Source organism: Chelonoidis abingdonii, chromosome 9 (assembly GCF_003597395.2).
Source record: "Chelonoidis abingdonii isolate Lonesome George chromosome 9, CheloAbing_2.0, whole genome shotgun sequence".
In the NCBI taxonomy this organism is placed as follows: Eukaryota; Metazoa; Chordata; order Testudines; family Testudinidae; genus Chelonoidis; species Chelonoidis abingdonii.
Genome location: NC_133777.1, coordinates 53,959,492 through 53,973,869, shown reverse-complemented (window position 1 = coordinate 53,973,869; position 14,378 = coordinate 53,959,492). Strand labels below are relative to the sequence as shown.

Below are 14,378 nucleotides of genomic sequence, written 5' to 3'. Positions count from 1 at the left end.
GCAACAATTTCATACATATATACTCTTAAAAACAACATTAGAACCTAGTCACAACATCTGACAGCTCGGGGAGAGGGATGTATTTGCAAGATACGCTGGGCTAGATTTGATAGAGGGGCTAAGCAAAAATCTAGGCCTCAGTTCAGGACAGCATTTAATCACGTGCTTACATACTTTCCTGAACAAGGACCCTAGATTGGAAAATACTTAAATATGGTTATTACAGTGTTTCCCTCTGTCCACATTGGCCAGCCAAACCATATTACAAACTAGTTTAAAAGAGAAGTAACGTAATAAATCACCACTTTGAGCCAGGCTCCAAACTCAGCATCTCACAGAGGATGAGCTAGCCTTCAATCCCCTTGCCTTTGTCAGATTATCCTTTAATAATCACCCATGAAAACACACACACAAAACCATTCAACTGAGACAAAGCTGCTGGCATAGTCTTTATTTTCAGATATCTTCTTCCCGTTTTTACTTATCTAAGTCTCAAATTATTTGAATTGAAACAGGGACATAATCCTCTGGTTGTAATGTCACAACAAACTGCACTGCAGAGAACTGGATTCCACAAGCAGAGGAGGAGGACTTCAAACAGGAGTAACAAAAAACCTGTTTTCATGCAAGATGTCCCTATTAAGAAAAATAGGGAGGGGGAAATCAAACTTGTGTTACGCTGATTTGTCAAAGAATATGATATTTTCCAAATAGATTGTTTTACTTTTAATGATGTTGTAAATGAGTATTTAGCATGAATGTTACAGAAACAAACAAAAGAGGTATTTTAAAACCTCTGGTTGTTCCATTAAACAAACTGGGATTTAAAGACCACAATGCTGGCAAACCACCTTACAGAGCCCTTCCTAACACAAGTCACTAAAGTACTTTTGTGGAGTTCAGTACTCAAGAAGACATTCAGGGAGAAAAATGTAGGGCAGAACATGCTAAGTAAAGCTGTCACTATAGGGGCCCTAGGGAAATTAACAGAACTTCCTAGCATTCATTCCCTAATGAATTTGGGACCAGATTCTCCTCTACTTCATACTGGAGTCACCTGAGCAAACTGGGTCTAAAAAGCCATCAAATTAGAATAGCATTCTGGACCCATATGTCACAGGTGCAAATGACTCCAAAATAGTAAAGAATTAGGCCTATTCATTTTAAGCTGGAAAACAGAGTAGAGATGGGGAAAATATTAGTCTGATAATTTAAAAAAAATGATGCTGTTCTTCATCAAATAAATGAGTCAAGGAATATTATTTGCACAGTTCTAAATATAATTTTAACTAACTGCCAGCATTCGTGGTTCACCCTACCTCCAACAGGATTCTAAACCAGGGGAAACCACCCAAATCCCATCAGCAAGGAGCCAGTGGGATTTGCTGGTCTGATTCTGTATGGTGCTGAGTGCCATCAACTGCCAGCTGAAGTTCAGGGTACTGAGCGCTTCATGGAACACTTCTTACAGATTTCCCAAAACAGCAAGGCTGTGTGTAATTTTAGAGCAGCATTCACAGAAGGCTAAATGTGTTCCTCTGAATCCAAAGGGTATTATTAAAGCAATTACAATGGAAACTTTTCTCTCTTATTACCTAATTCTGCCATGGACACGGTTGGCGAGGTCTCCCCATTTGTAAAAGAACAATAAGGGAAGAAGCCCGATGCTGGTGTGTAGTCACATATTGGTTCTGGTTTGATTCCATTAATATCAAGACCCGACTGATCTGGAGAAGGTTGTATGTCTAAGTAGAAGCTGCTAACTGCAGAGTCTGCTTTGCTACCTTCAGGGGTATGCCCATCAATGTAATTACTGAGGTCATCATGTAGCTCTGTTAGCCCGTTGGTGGTGATACTGTATGTTGGTGTCAGTGGTTCTGCCTCTCCAGGTTGCTGTTGGTGATCTCGCTGTTGCTGCTGCATTCGATGTTTCTGCACCTCTGCGTACAAGCTGTCCCTCTGTTTTTTTGACATTCGACCAAACTTTACAGCTGAAATATATACACAAAACACACTTTATTTCAATACATCACCACCGCACCATAACCATCCTAAGCACTTAGATACCAGTTATGAACACATTACGAAAACCTAGATCTGTGCAAATATCTCCAGGTACCTACAGGAAACTCACAACTTAGCTACCACACTTCCTGCTACACCTTATATTCTTTAAATGGCAGTTTTAATAAAACATTTAACCATTTGCTTTTATTGTTATTTTGGTAGTTCATTAGCTCTCCAACTGTATAGATAATAGATCATATTCATTGCAGGTTCACCTCCATAAATGTCAGAATTACAACATCAAGGCAATCAAATCTCATCACTGTTGGATGACAATTAAAAATGAAATTTGGTGGTATGACACCAATAGCACAATTCCTATTGCATGTACACATATAAGTGTAGCCAACATATAATTAGGTATATACTGGTGGGCTCTGTCCAGAAGAGGCTCAAATAGTGAGTTTTTTAGAAATCAGGACTGAGGCGCATGGAAAAACTATGGAGCCGGCTTATAACAACAGACATTTATTAGTGTTCCAAGTTTGTCAGTGTGATAAACAAAGACATTTACTCAATGATTTATAGTAAATAAATCCACAAGATAAGTATGTTTCATGAAAAGATTTATTCATGACTTGTGAACTTGCACATTAAAATCAGAAGCAAAAGACTTGTGTTGGCTTGGCATCGGTAGTTTTGCATATGACAGCAATTCCTAAGAACATGCTACACGTTTTCTGGGACCTATATCAGTTATAAAGGCTTCATGTTTTTGGGAAGAAGACTATCAGCATATGTGTTTCTGCAGCAGGCCAAACAACTCCAAGAAACCTAGCCACTTATGAGACCAACGGTTAGAGATTTTAAATAACAGTCAGGCATTTAATTCCTCATGAAAAGTAAATCAAAGAGAGTAGGGTCCCATTTATTACGTGCACAGAGCAGTGCATTGTTTTCAGAAATTTGGGATTATGGATGTGGGACACTGCTGATAATATTAACTGAGAAAAGACTGAGCCAGATCCTCAGCTGGTCAATGGGGCAGCAGCTCCAATGAAAGCAATGGAGATGAACTCATTTACATCAGCTGCGAATCTGGTCTTGAATTCTGTAATGTCCTTACAATGTGTATCGTGAAATATTGCCTGTCCACTTTATTGCATATAAGTTGTTATAGATGGTGGGTTTAGTATGGAAAGCACTTAACATTTTGTCTTAGGAAGACATTGACCGTCATGTTTAAAGGAAGTTATAAGGTTTCTCTGTCTGTTTGCTAAGAAAAAATATTTTAAGTATTTTCATTCTACAACTTTACTCTTCCATTTTCACAGATTGTACATATCCAAATATTTGACTCATTCGTGAATTGTAAATAATTCAGGTCTACACTGATTTAATGATTAGACTCTTACTTGGAACAGTAAGAATCTGGGTGTAATAAACACACATAGCAAATGTTAGGACAGTTAGACTAAAAATGGCATCTTCATGGGGTGACCAGGAACAAGCAACTATAGCAAATGAGGAGAAAAAAAAAATCAAGTAACTGTTTAGCTCTCTGATAGCACTGACAGATTTTCATTATAGAATACAGTATATAAAAGGCACTGGGTATTCTCAGGTATAAATATAGCATTCAGTAATTTTAAAGTCCTACATTAGGATTTGTTTGAGCAGGCATCGTACTAAATATTATTTTACACATGCCAACCCTGGACTAGCAGCGCTCACCATCTCGAGACATCCCCACAGCAAGGCATTTCTGCAATCGACAGTGTTGGCAGCGGTTTCTGCTAGTTCGGTCAATCAAACAGTTCTTCTGACGAGGACAGGAGTACGTGGCATTGCTTTGCTGACTCCTCCTGAAAAAGCCCTGCAATAGAATTGCAAAATAGAAGTCACTGGATTCATAGGACACCATAGGCAAGATTCTGAATGGTATTCACACTTAATAGAAAAATGTGTTTAGGAGAAGCCCATTCATTAAATTAAAGAGCTAACTTTTTTCCCATGAGGAAAAAAAATCTTTTCTAAAAACAAACAAATAAACAAAAAAACCTTTAAATGAAAAAATAATCTGAGGCAGGAAGCATTTACACATTTCTTCTTTATTTTCAGAGATACTCTAATATACTTTTGTAACACAAATGTAACAATCCTTTTTGATTAAGAGAAAGCGTTTCAAGACCAGATTTTCTGGCCAGTCAGTGTCCTAGCAGAGGTGTTTTTCACTGCCATGGAAAAATCTAGGAGCCATTGTCTGTTTTTCCTGGCTCAGCAGGGACAGCACATTCATACCACAGGAACAAGGAGTGCAATGCAGCATCCTACAGCTACCTCCCTGGCAGATTAAGCCCTTGTTCTGACATCCCATTCTGTCCTTTTTGGATGGGAGGATGACAGACCTTGATGTGTATCATAGGGGTGTGTGTGTGTAGCCGAGTGCATATGTATGCATGGGCAAGTATGTGTGTCTAACGCAGGGGAAAAAATGGAGGTAGATGGTCAGAGCTTCCCTCAGTCAGAAACGTTATCAACTCATTACGAGGTGGTAGAAGAGGTGGATTTTCTAGTTTGTTGCTAAAGTAAGTTCTTTCACTCAGTGAGGTGTTTCCTGTTCTCCTGAACCCTCTGTAATAGACGGTCACCAGGGTCACAGCCGCAAAAAAATGTTAAAAACAGTGAGAGGCTGGGAAGTGGTTACAACATAGTCCTGGTTATCAGGGCTTTTTGGTTCAATTCCCCACTCTGTCATTGTATCACCTTGAGATCCTGGCCAGTTCACTTCATCTCTCTGTCTCAGACTCCCCAGTCATAAATGTGCATGCATGGGAGTGTGTAATACCTACTTCACAAGGGTTCTAAGGTGGTGCCATCATCACAAAGAGGCACTTCAGATATGCTAACTCAGTATTTTAGTTTCACGTTACCACATAATGGACTAATGAACAGTGTTGCAGAGAAAATAATCCCTCAGAAAGGCTAGGCATCCTTTAATTATTGTTGGATCTTGACCAATGTTTTATTTATTTGAAGCCCAAATCTTAAAGTGCCTTGGCACATGCACCTGGTGTCTAAGCAAGTGAAACAAACAGAATGGAGAAATTCTGCACAACAAGGAAGCAACTTCCCAGCCGGTCTCTTGCAGACAAGAACATGACCCTTAGTCAATGCACAATGCAAAATCACATGAACCAAACCTATGGAGAGGTGAGGACAGAGTCCTACATCAGCTATTCCCCTTATATCTAAGAGTAGCTGACTGCAGATGCCCTCATACTGAAAAAAAAAAAAGTGGGAGCAGAAGGTTCCTTCCCTCGGCCCTGTAGTATTGTAGTATTGTTTCTAATCAGTCATGCCTCTCTTTAGTCTGACCTTTGTTGTTTCTTCAAGACTGAGCTTTAAGTGAATGTTGTGTTTGTGAACAGTAGAGATGGATGACATTTTCCAGCCAAAACCCTTTTTGTTGTTTTTTTTTCTGGGCAGATTTAGCTGGCCAAAACATTTTACAAATTTGTGTCAATTTTGGTGAATTGTTTCAGCCAAAAAAAAATTGTTTTTTGGGGTGTGGGGAATGTTATAACAGTTCATTTTAACATTTCCAAAATGAAGTGTTTTGATTTTTCAGATTAAATTTACAATAGGATTTATATAACATAATTAAAAATTTATTGGAGCAGGAACTGGAACCTAGGTGTCCCTCTCTCAGGTGCCTTAACCACTAGGCTATGGAGTCATTTTCACTCTCTGTCTCTTGGCCCAAATAACATTTAAGTATTTTTACAAAGTGGAACTGCTTCAATGGGAGAGAATGAAAGAGAGATTCACCTCAGAACAGCCCACTAGTGAGGCACTCATGTGGGAATGGGGTTGGGCAGAGACCAGTCCTTTCCCTTCATTTCTGTTCCTTTTATCTATATATATGGTTTAAAATCCCTGGAAACTAAACAGAAGTTTGACCAGAAGAATTTGTTTTTGACCGGAAGACATTTTTTTTTTTCTAATTTCCAGTTCACAATTTTGGTTTTTGGTTGACCCAAAGTTGGTTTTTTTTGTGAATTTTCAGATCTGACAGGAAACAAAAAATCAGTTATTCATACAGTTGTAATGAATAGTGCTGGACCGACGTTACTAGAAACTGCTCTGAAGCCCTTCCATTATCTGAAGGATAGTTGAAGCCCAGGGCCCTGACAGTGCAAGTTTCCAAATACCATCCTGACAACATGACTGAACTCTCACTGGAGTGATAAAGAAGATAGCTCAGTTTCCATGCTCACTGGCATTGTTAGTAACACTCCTAGTAAGGGTGCTGGTAGATATCCACTAGAAAATGGGACCAGGACTCCCTGGGCTGGATATCAACTTTACGGGTGACAGAGATGAAAGGTTCTCCATCTCCCATTATCAGATCCCTAAACCAGCCAGTTCCCCATACTGCCCATTCTCGTAAGTCCATTAATGTTTGTCCTGGTACATGAACTGTGCTATGTCTTCATCTCCTACTGCCAGCCACGGGGATCCTGCAAGGCAACTTGATCAATAGCTCAACAAGAGTGGCCATTCAACCATGGCCGAATTAACATACGAACAAACTAGGCACATGCCTGGGGCCCAAATTAGTAGGGAGCAGTGTCCAAACTGAGAGGTGCAGTGACCCCATCAGCCAGGTCGAAATACCACTCACTCAAATTTGGCCCAGCCACCCCTCCGTCATGGCAAATGGGTGGCCAGACCAAACATGAGTTGCAAGTGGGGCAGCCAGCATTGCTGCTCCTTGTCACTTTGTGGGGGGCCAGCTCCTGCACCAGGGATCCTGGCTCAGGAAGAACTGTAGAGGGGCAGCAGAGAGTCCGGGGTGGGATGGGGCGGACCCAAAGGAGTTAAATAGGGAAGTGTCTGTGCAGCGGAAGCCAGTCACAAATTGATCTGGATAGGAGAGAGTTAACTACGCAACATCCCTGCTGCAGGAGTTCCATGTGCTTGTGTTAACAGATCACTAGCGCAGCTGTGCTGGTCAAGATAGGGTTAATACAAATGCATTCCTACTGCTGGAACATCTAGTTTAGCTGTCCACTAGAGAGACCCACAACTGTGTTTTCCTAGGGCCCAGTGATGGGTTAATCTGGCCCTGCATGCAACTGGAAGAATGATAGCTTTCTTTCGGGTAAGTCCTTAATTTGGGCAAGCGGACAACTTGTGGGTGGCTACATTGCCAGTTAGCCTTTTTATATAGGGAAGGTCTGTAGATGGCTACTGAGGATCGGTTTCAAGCAGAGGGTTATTTTTCAGTATTGTAACTGAGAAACTACTAGGCTTTTTGCTCTTTCTAGATTTGTTCTAGAGACATATCTGCCCAGTACATTTTTGTGTACAATTTATCAATTAAGTTACAGCTTTCAACTAGATTTCAACAGTGCAGCACTGTCTAAAGAACCATGCCATCTACAACTGGGACCTTTAAAAGCATTTTCTCTTTACACCTGATGAATGCAGTGTAATGCTTTTAAAGATCAACTGTGCTACACTATGTGTGTCTGCTGAAAACAACAACAGCATTCAAAGTACAGCAAAGCCCAAGTTACAGTTTTCAGAAATAGATCTGAACTTCCCCAGAGCTCAGGAATGTTCCGATCAGGGGTTTTGGTTGTAATTAATGATGGACAAACAAACAAACAAAAAAAAGAGCCAAATTTGACCTGAGTGGGGTTTTGATTTTTGTTTAAAGATGACCAAGGTCTTAATTATATATTTTTGCCAATTATCTTAGAACTCTTTAACCCTTTGGAATCACATTATTACAAATGTATGTGTCAAACCCTAACATCAAAGAGCTATTACAAGCAATTACAGTTCTTTGGAATTTTCTTTGAAAACACAACACAACGATATACATTGCTCTTGTACAATCTGCACTGTCTTGTCAAAGGCGCTGCGCTAGTCATGATTTTCCTGCAGGGAAAGCAGAGGTGTGGGGGAAAAAGAGAATATACAGTTGCAATTCTGATGGAGGCCAGATAGAAGCCATATGCTCTCAGAATTACTGTTACTATTATTTATGTGGTGGTGCCTAAACGCCATAGCCAAATTAGATCCTGTGATGGAGAGTATAAACTCCATCCTGTCACAGCCACTGAAGGATCAACAGACAGAGCTGAACCTCACTGGTGGATTATCAACAGTTGGGATAAGAGCCTGCAGACCAGGCGGAAGAATGCTGTCAGTGAGCCTGAGGGGTCTGTATCAGTTACAAACTGGCAGGAAATGGTGCAAGGAGCCAGAACCAGGGGAAGAGCAGTGAGTCTGAGGAAGCAGACCTTAGCTGCTTACTACAGGGTCCCTGGGCTGGAACCCAGAGGAGAGGAGAAAGAAGGCCTGGGTTCCCATACCTGTCTGCAGGCAAAGGGATGTAAAAGCCCTCCTGATTCAAGGGAGAAAGGACTATTGAGCACAGAGTGAGGCTGAAGACCCAGTTTCAGGCCATTAGACTCTGTTTGCTGGACTCTCCACTTCGCTAGAAAGGGTGTGAACTATAAGTGACCTGGCAGGAGGGCTGAGTTGTGAGAAGGGTCAAACAACCACAGTCTTGGAAGGGGCTGTCAACAAGGGGCTCCAAGGTCGAAGTGGCTGCTGCACCATGCTTGGTCATGAGGGGGTGCACCTAGCTGGTGACTGACCCCTTTAAACAAAAATCAAAACCCACTCAGGTCATATTTGGCTCGTTTGTTTGTTTGTCCATCATTAATTATAACCAAAACCCCTGACTGGAACATTCCTGAGCTCTGGGGAAGTTCAGATCTATTTCTGAAAACTGTACCTTGGGCTTTGCTGTACTTTGAATGCTGCTGTTGTTTTCAGCAGACACACATAGTGTAGCCCCTGTACAAGCCCCATTGTACAAGGCATTGCACAAAGATACAAAATAAGTGACAAATCCTGATCCTAAAAGCTCACAGTGGTGTCACTGAGAGCACAATTTGGTTCAAGGTTTGCTGGTACTACATTGTGTGCACCAACAGTGAAATGATGGCCTTGCTGAAGTCAATATAAAACTCCCATCAACTTCAAATGATGCCAGGATCTCATCCTAAAGTCTCTTTTTGCATACATAGATTAAAATAGTTCTAGCAGAACAGAGAGGAGCAGAATTGAACGTTAGTTTCATCTCTGCCTTTCAAATTCCTGTTTATACACAGCACACTGTATGTTTTTTCATAGAGTGCCAAAAAATCAAGTTTGGGAAAAAAGAAGTGTAGGAGAACTTTTCATCTGCTTGTCAGCTTGGATACAAGCTTGTTAAAAAAGCAACTTTGAAGCGTAAATAGCAGTTTTCACCAAACCTATTAATAGTTTCAATAACTTTACTATTTAATGGCTGGGTATTATAGACATGTTTGTTTGGATTCCTTCTTTTTGTGCTTCCCTGACGTCACAAATCTCACTTTACAGGTTCCCTTTCCAGCTAGGCACAGGCTGAAATGCTGATCTCATGTTTTGGTCTTTTGACAATTTTCATTTAATGAATTGATTCCTACAGTGCATTAGCTTACCCTCTTCCACTTCTGTATACACATATGTCTTAATTAGCTGCTCATTGGCTGTTTAATTACAAGAAAACAGCTGACAGCTGCCTTGCTGCATACTAATGACAGATATTTTGGAATGATTATACACAAGCCTGTGACAACTAAGACTTATTCATAATCCCATGATTTATGGCTAATACTTAGAGACATCCATGTATCATTAAGTTTTGCAATATTCTCAGCAACTAACAATTTGGGGGAAAAATCCCTTCTGATTTTAAATCAAACTCTCTTCAAATTTCTTTTAAAAACATAACAAGAGACTTCCTACATGAAAAGGATGAAAATATTCCAACTGTACTTGTAACCATTTTATGACACCTAAATTATTTTTTAGTTTTCAAGGGGAAAGATTTTTGTGTAAGTATTTGTTAATAGAGATTAAGGGTTTAACAGCTCTGGAAAAAAAATGCAAAAAAACCAAAACTGGTAATAATTACATTCAAGACAGGTTTTCCTACAGTGTCATTATCAGTTTATACAAAGCTCCTGATAAACCCAGTTTGTAATATGATTAGTTCCATCCATAACAGCTCACCAGTTTTTATTGGAAACTGGTTTAGGCAGAACAGTATTTAAAAAAAAAAAAACAACAAACAGGATTTAAAGGCAAATATAGCCAAAGTCAACGTGACCCTCAGAGTTAAGTAAAAAACAAACAAAAAAAGATTTTATAACTGGAGAACTTAGAACTGGTTGAATTCATACATAAATTGAAGTCCATGTGAAAAGAAAAACTAAAGTATTCTCCTTCAAAAGCAACAATAGGAATACTCCAGTTGTATTTTTTAATGAAACAAGACTCTCTCACAGCTTTGAACAGTGCCAAGAGAGTGATGGCTGAGTGCCTTAAAACTTCTGAAAGTACAAGAAATGCCCTCAAGTGCCCTGTGTGAAAGGTGTTATGAAACTGAATGTATACATTCAAGTAAGGAGAGTGGCCCCACCTGTATTAACTGGCAAATCAGGCATGAGCTTGTCACCACTGAGAGAAGAACCTGAAACTAATTGCATCCACAGTTCTAAAGGCATAATTCAGAACTAGGCATGGCAGATCTCAATTTTTATTTTTTCATAATTTCAGTGGATATTAATCTTTATTTCTAAGCATTTTTCAATTTACATTTTCACAGCTGTGGGAAATAATGTGCGTTTGTGTGTCAGACAAATATTTAATGACAGATGTTAAATTAAAAAGTTTAAAGCTTTATAACTGTTAAAACACAAATTGTCAACATCTCATATCAAAATATACAAAGTATTTATCCTTAAATCAAACTCTAAATTCTCAGGCATCTTTTTAATCTTATTTTGCCTATGTGTAAATTTGGATTATTATCGATGTAAATATTTTTTCAATTTATACATCCAATGAAATTGACGTTTACTGATATTTACCGATGATAATCTAATCTTCCTAATTGTATTCATATCCAAAATTTTGTTTCCCAAATATCAAAGTATTTCACTATAAAGTCCCTACAAACTATTTAGGAATTAAATTTGAATATTAAGTAGTACCTGAAAATAGTTTCTCTGTTTAGGGACAAAGCTGGAGATGATGCACTCCATCACTCTTCCTCTTCTAATGATGACACCCAACAGATTTTCAAGGATTGTATTTACTAATCACAAATGAAAATTCAGTTCTGTCTATCTAATACTGCTCAACAAATCAAACAATTACAACTGAAAGTATTACAGAGAGGGGTACCTTCTTCTCTTCATCCTCAAACATGTTTTGTATATTAACTCTCACAAAGGACATTAGCAATAAACAGATGAGCAAATTCATTTCTTGGTAGTAAAAAAAAAGGAGGGTGTTTTTTTCAAAGAGGCATTTAAGCCCAAGTAAGAGGCAGGAGGCTTGCAAATGTTCAGTGAGGTTTTTATTTCTTTGTAAAACACAAATAAATATTAAATATAAATCACTAGATTAAGGTAGAACAGCTAAAATCACAAGAAGTTAGGAAATGAAAGAATTCTGAGCAGTAGTAACTTGGCTTCATTAAAAATGCCAAAGGATATAATAAAAAGAAGTGAAACCTGAACAGAAAAAACTACTAAGTATTATGAAACGCACTGCATAGGGGAATTAGGCCAAATTAACATTGCTATTGGAATCTTAACTTTTGCAATTCCTAGCTTTTTTGTGGTTTCAAATGTGAAATCTTAATGCTTCATTAGCGTAGATGTTTGTGTTTAATTTCCTTTTATTTTTTAAGTTAGAAAATAAAATAAATTTCCTGTGTTTAATAATGTTAGCATTTAAGCAATCCCATTTTGGCTTTAAAGTTCCTACCACACTGGGGTGAAAAGAGTGAGAGAGAAGAAACCATCCAACTTTGCTGCTGCTATTGGAGATCATTTTCCACAAGACTGGCTTGAGAGGGTAGCAGCCCTTCTGTTCACTTAATGATCATTTAGGGCCCTGATTCTGCAATCTGATGCACATGGATAGATTTTTGCACCCATGCGGAACCTCACTGACTTCACTGGGATTTTGAACTAGTACAAGAGTCTAGCCGAGAATCACACTGCAGGACTGGGACCACTACCTTAATAGCTGCACCATCAAAGCAGTGCGTGAAACAACTCAAACTTAGGGTATTTTTTAAAATCAAAGGTTAGATTATGTGAAGAGTAGTATAAGAACACATAAAATTGCAGTGACTACAGCCACAAAAAAGCTGGAATACACACTGTGGGGTAATAGCACGTAACTGTTTCACATTGAGAGAAGCCAATATATACCAAGTTGTCCCCACCCAAAATAGCTCTCTTCATTGAGACTTTGTTGCTTCTACAATGGAAGAGTGTAACATAAACATAATCCTTCTTTACCTTTACATCTGCCACAGCACAGGATTTTAAACATTTTTAAAGCCATGATCACTTATACTCTGAACCCAGTCATCCCCACCAAGGTTAGGAAGATTTCAACTCCATAGGTGCCATTCTTTTTTAAGAAGAGAAATATATGAACACACGCAGAGTGTCAGATATCTAGCAGACATGATATTTCCTTTTAACCCCAAAACCAAGAATGAGTGAAGGACATGAATGAGGTAAGCAGGATATTATTCACCTGCTTCAAGTGTGTGTAGGCTTAGTTGTCCTGGCTGTACATATTTATCATCCTATGGTCCTGATGCTCCAAGAACAGAAGAACATCCCTCATTTGGGGGAGGGCTTTTGTTTTCCACGCCATTATCTTAGCTGACCTGGTTGGATTCTCAAAGGCAGATTACGTTTTGCATTCTTCACTGCATAGGAGACCAGGGGAAACCATACGTCTGACTCATATGGGACTCGATTTACGCTCCTCACTGTCAGGCTGGCATCTGTCATTATTCTGATTGTTGGAGGTTCAGACAGGGACCTCCTTGTCCTTTGATAAGTGAAGGATTTACATTAGTGAAGGAACAGACATTCTGATGGAGGGATTCTCAATGGATGAACCTATGTCTGCTCAGGTGAGTTCCAATGATTGATCAGGGGATCTTGCAGAGGAGGAGAAGCAGACTTGCCCAGAGTACTGTCTCCATGTAGATGGCCATGCACCTACTAACTGAAAGCACTGGTAAAGTGACAACTGCCAGCTTTGCCAAAAGCTCCTCTTGTGGAGGTTTGCCCAAGAACTCCTAGGTGAATGAACTTCCCAGACTGGACTGAGGAGCAATTCTGGTCATTGACAATATTGTGAGTCTTGAAGATCTGGACAGTTCTGTTTTATATTTGTTCTCATGCCATCTTCTTCAACAAAGTATCTGAGGACCTTCTCACAGGGCATTAGGCAATGTGCCTACTATATTATGTGCGGCTTGTTTGCTTTCATCCTCTTCCCAATGGGATATTGGATTGCGTGTGCAGTGTGGAGGTTTTTTCATACATACACCCTGCTACATGTTTATGTTAGAGAAAGCAGGTCAAAGAAATGCACCTTGTACTTGGAAGGTGGTGAGGTTTGTGATCATCCTTAGTTCCTGTGGGAATTTGTTCCCAAGTCTGCAACCAGCCTCCAAGGAAACTCTGTCTCCTGAACGCTAGCTTTATCCTTACAGCAGAAAGTTCCATTGAGCCAGAGGAGTGGAGTGGCTGACCATAATTTTTATCCTGGAGCTTTAGGTGACCTTTTAGATATCCTGTGCCCAGACCATTGACAGCCTTGAAAATAAGGACAGAGACTTTGTGCTTGACTTGATATTCTATGGAAAACCAAGGTAGAGTGTCAAAGGGCTGCCACTTTACATGAATAAGACTTTGATAAGAAGCCATGGATGTAGTGGTAAAATGAGATGCCCTGTGTCTCAAAGTGAATGTCTGGATAACCATGCACTCTGGGACAACTTGAGATGTACAATTACTCTAATTGGTTGTGGCTTTCTTGACTTCATCTCTCAGGTAGCATTGGGGACATAGGTACACCAGAGCACAGAGACAGACCTTCATAAGGTTGATCAATCACGTGAAGGGGTTTTCTCTTGCATTAGAATAGCCAGTGTCTTCAATCAGGAAAAAAACCTCTTGACTACTGCTGTACTCCATCTGGACAGGACAAATACTGAGCTAAGCTAACCGTTGTTTGTTTTTAGTCTCCACCCTCCCTCCAAAAAAATAAAAATAAAAAAAATAACCTTCCTTTTTCACTGAAAATGGAATAATGGACTCTTGGGTGATGACATGTTTCATGGAACTGTCCAGCACTACTTGCCAATTACTGCTGTCCTGAGGAGGGAGAAAAGACAAGAGGGTGTGAGAGAGAGCATTTTGGGATTCTATGAC

At 39.6% G+C, this 14,378-nt stretch overlaps 1 protein-coding gene across 3 annotated transcripts in view; it reads right to left on the bottom strand.

Annotated features, from left to right (window-relative positions):
- RORA (RAR related orphan receptor A) overlaps positions 1–14,378 on the bottom strand; it is a 549,615-nt gene that overhangs the window by 14,629 nt on the left and 520,608 nt on the right. For 2 of the 3 annotated variants that reach the window (XM_075069562.1, XM_032798517.2), the window contains 2 exons: positions 3,742–3,883; positions 1,596–1,991 (listed from right to left, as the gene is read on the bottom strand). In XM_075069562.1, coding sequence (XP_074925663.1) covers positions 1,596–1,991; positions 3,742–3,883 — 538 coding nt within the window. The remainder of the gene's footprint in view (positions 1–1,595; positions 1,992–3,741; positions 3,884–14,378) is intronic. The other variant, XM_032798518.2, reaches the window with a different exon arrangement.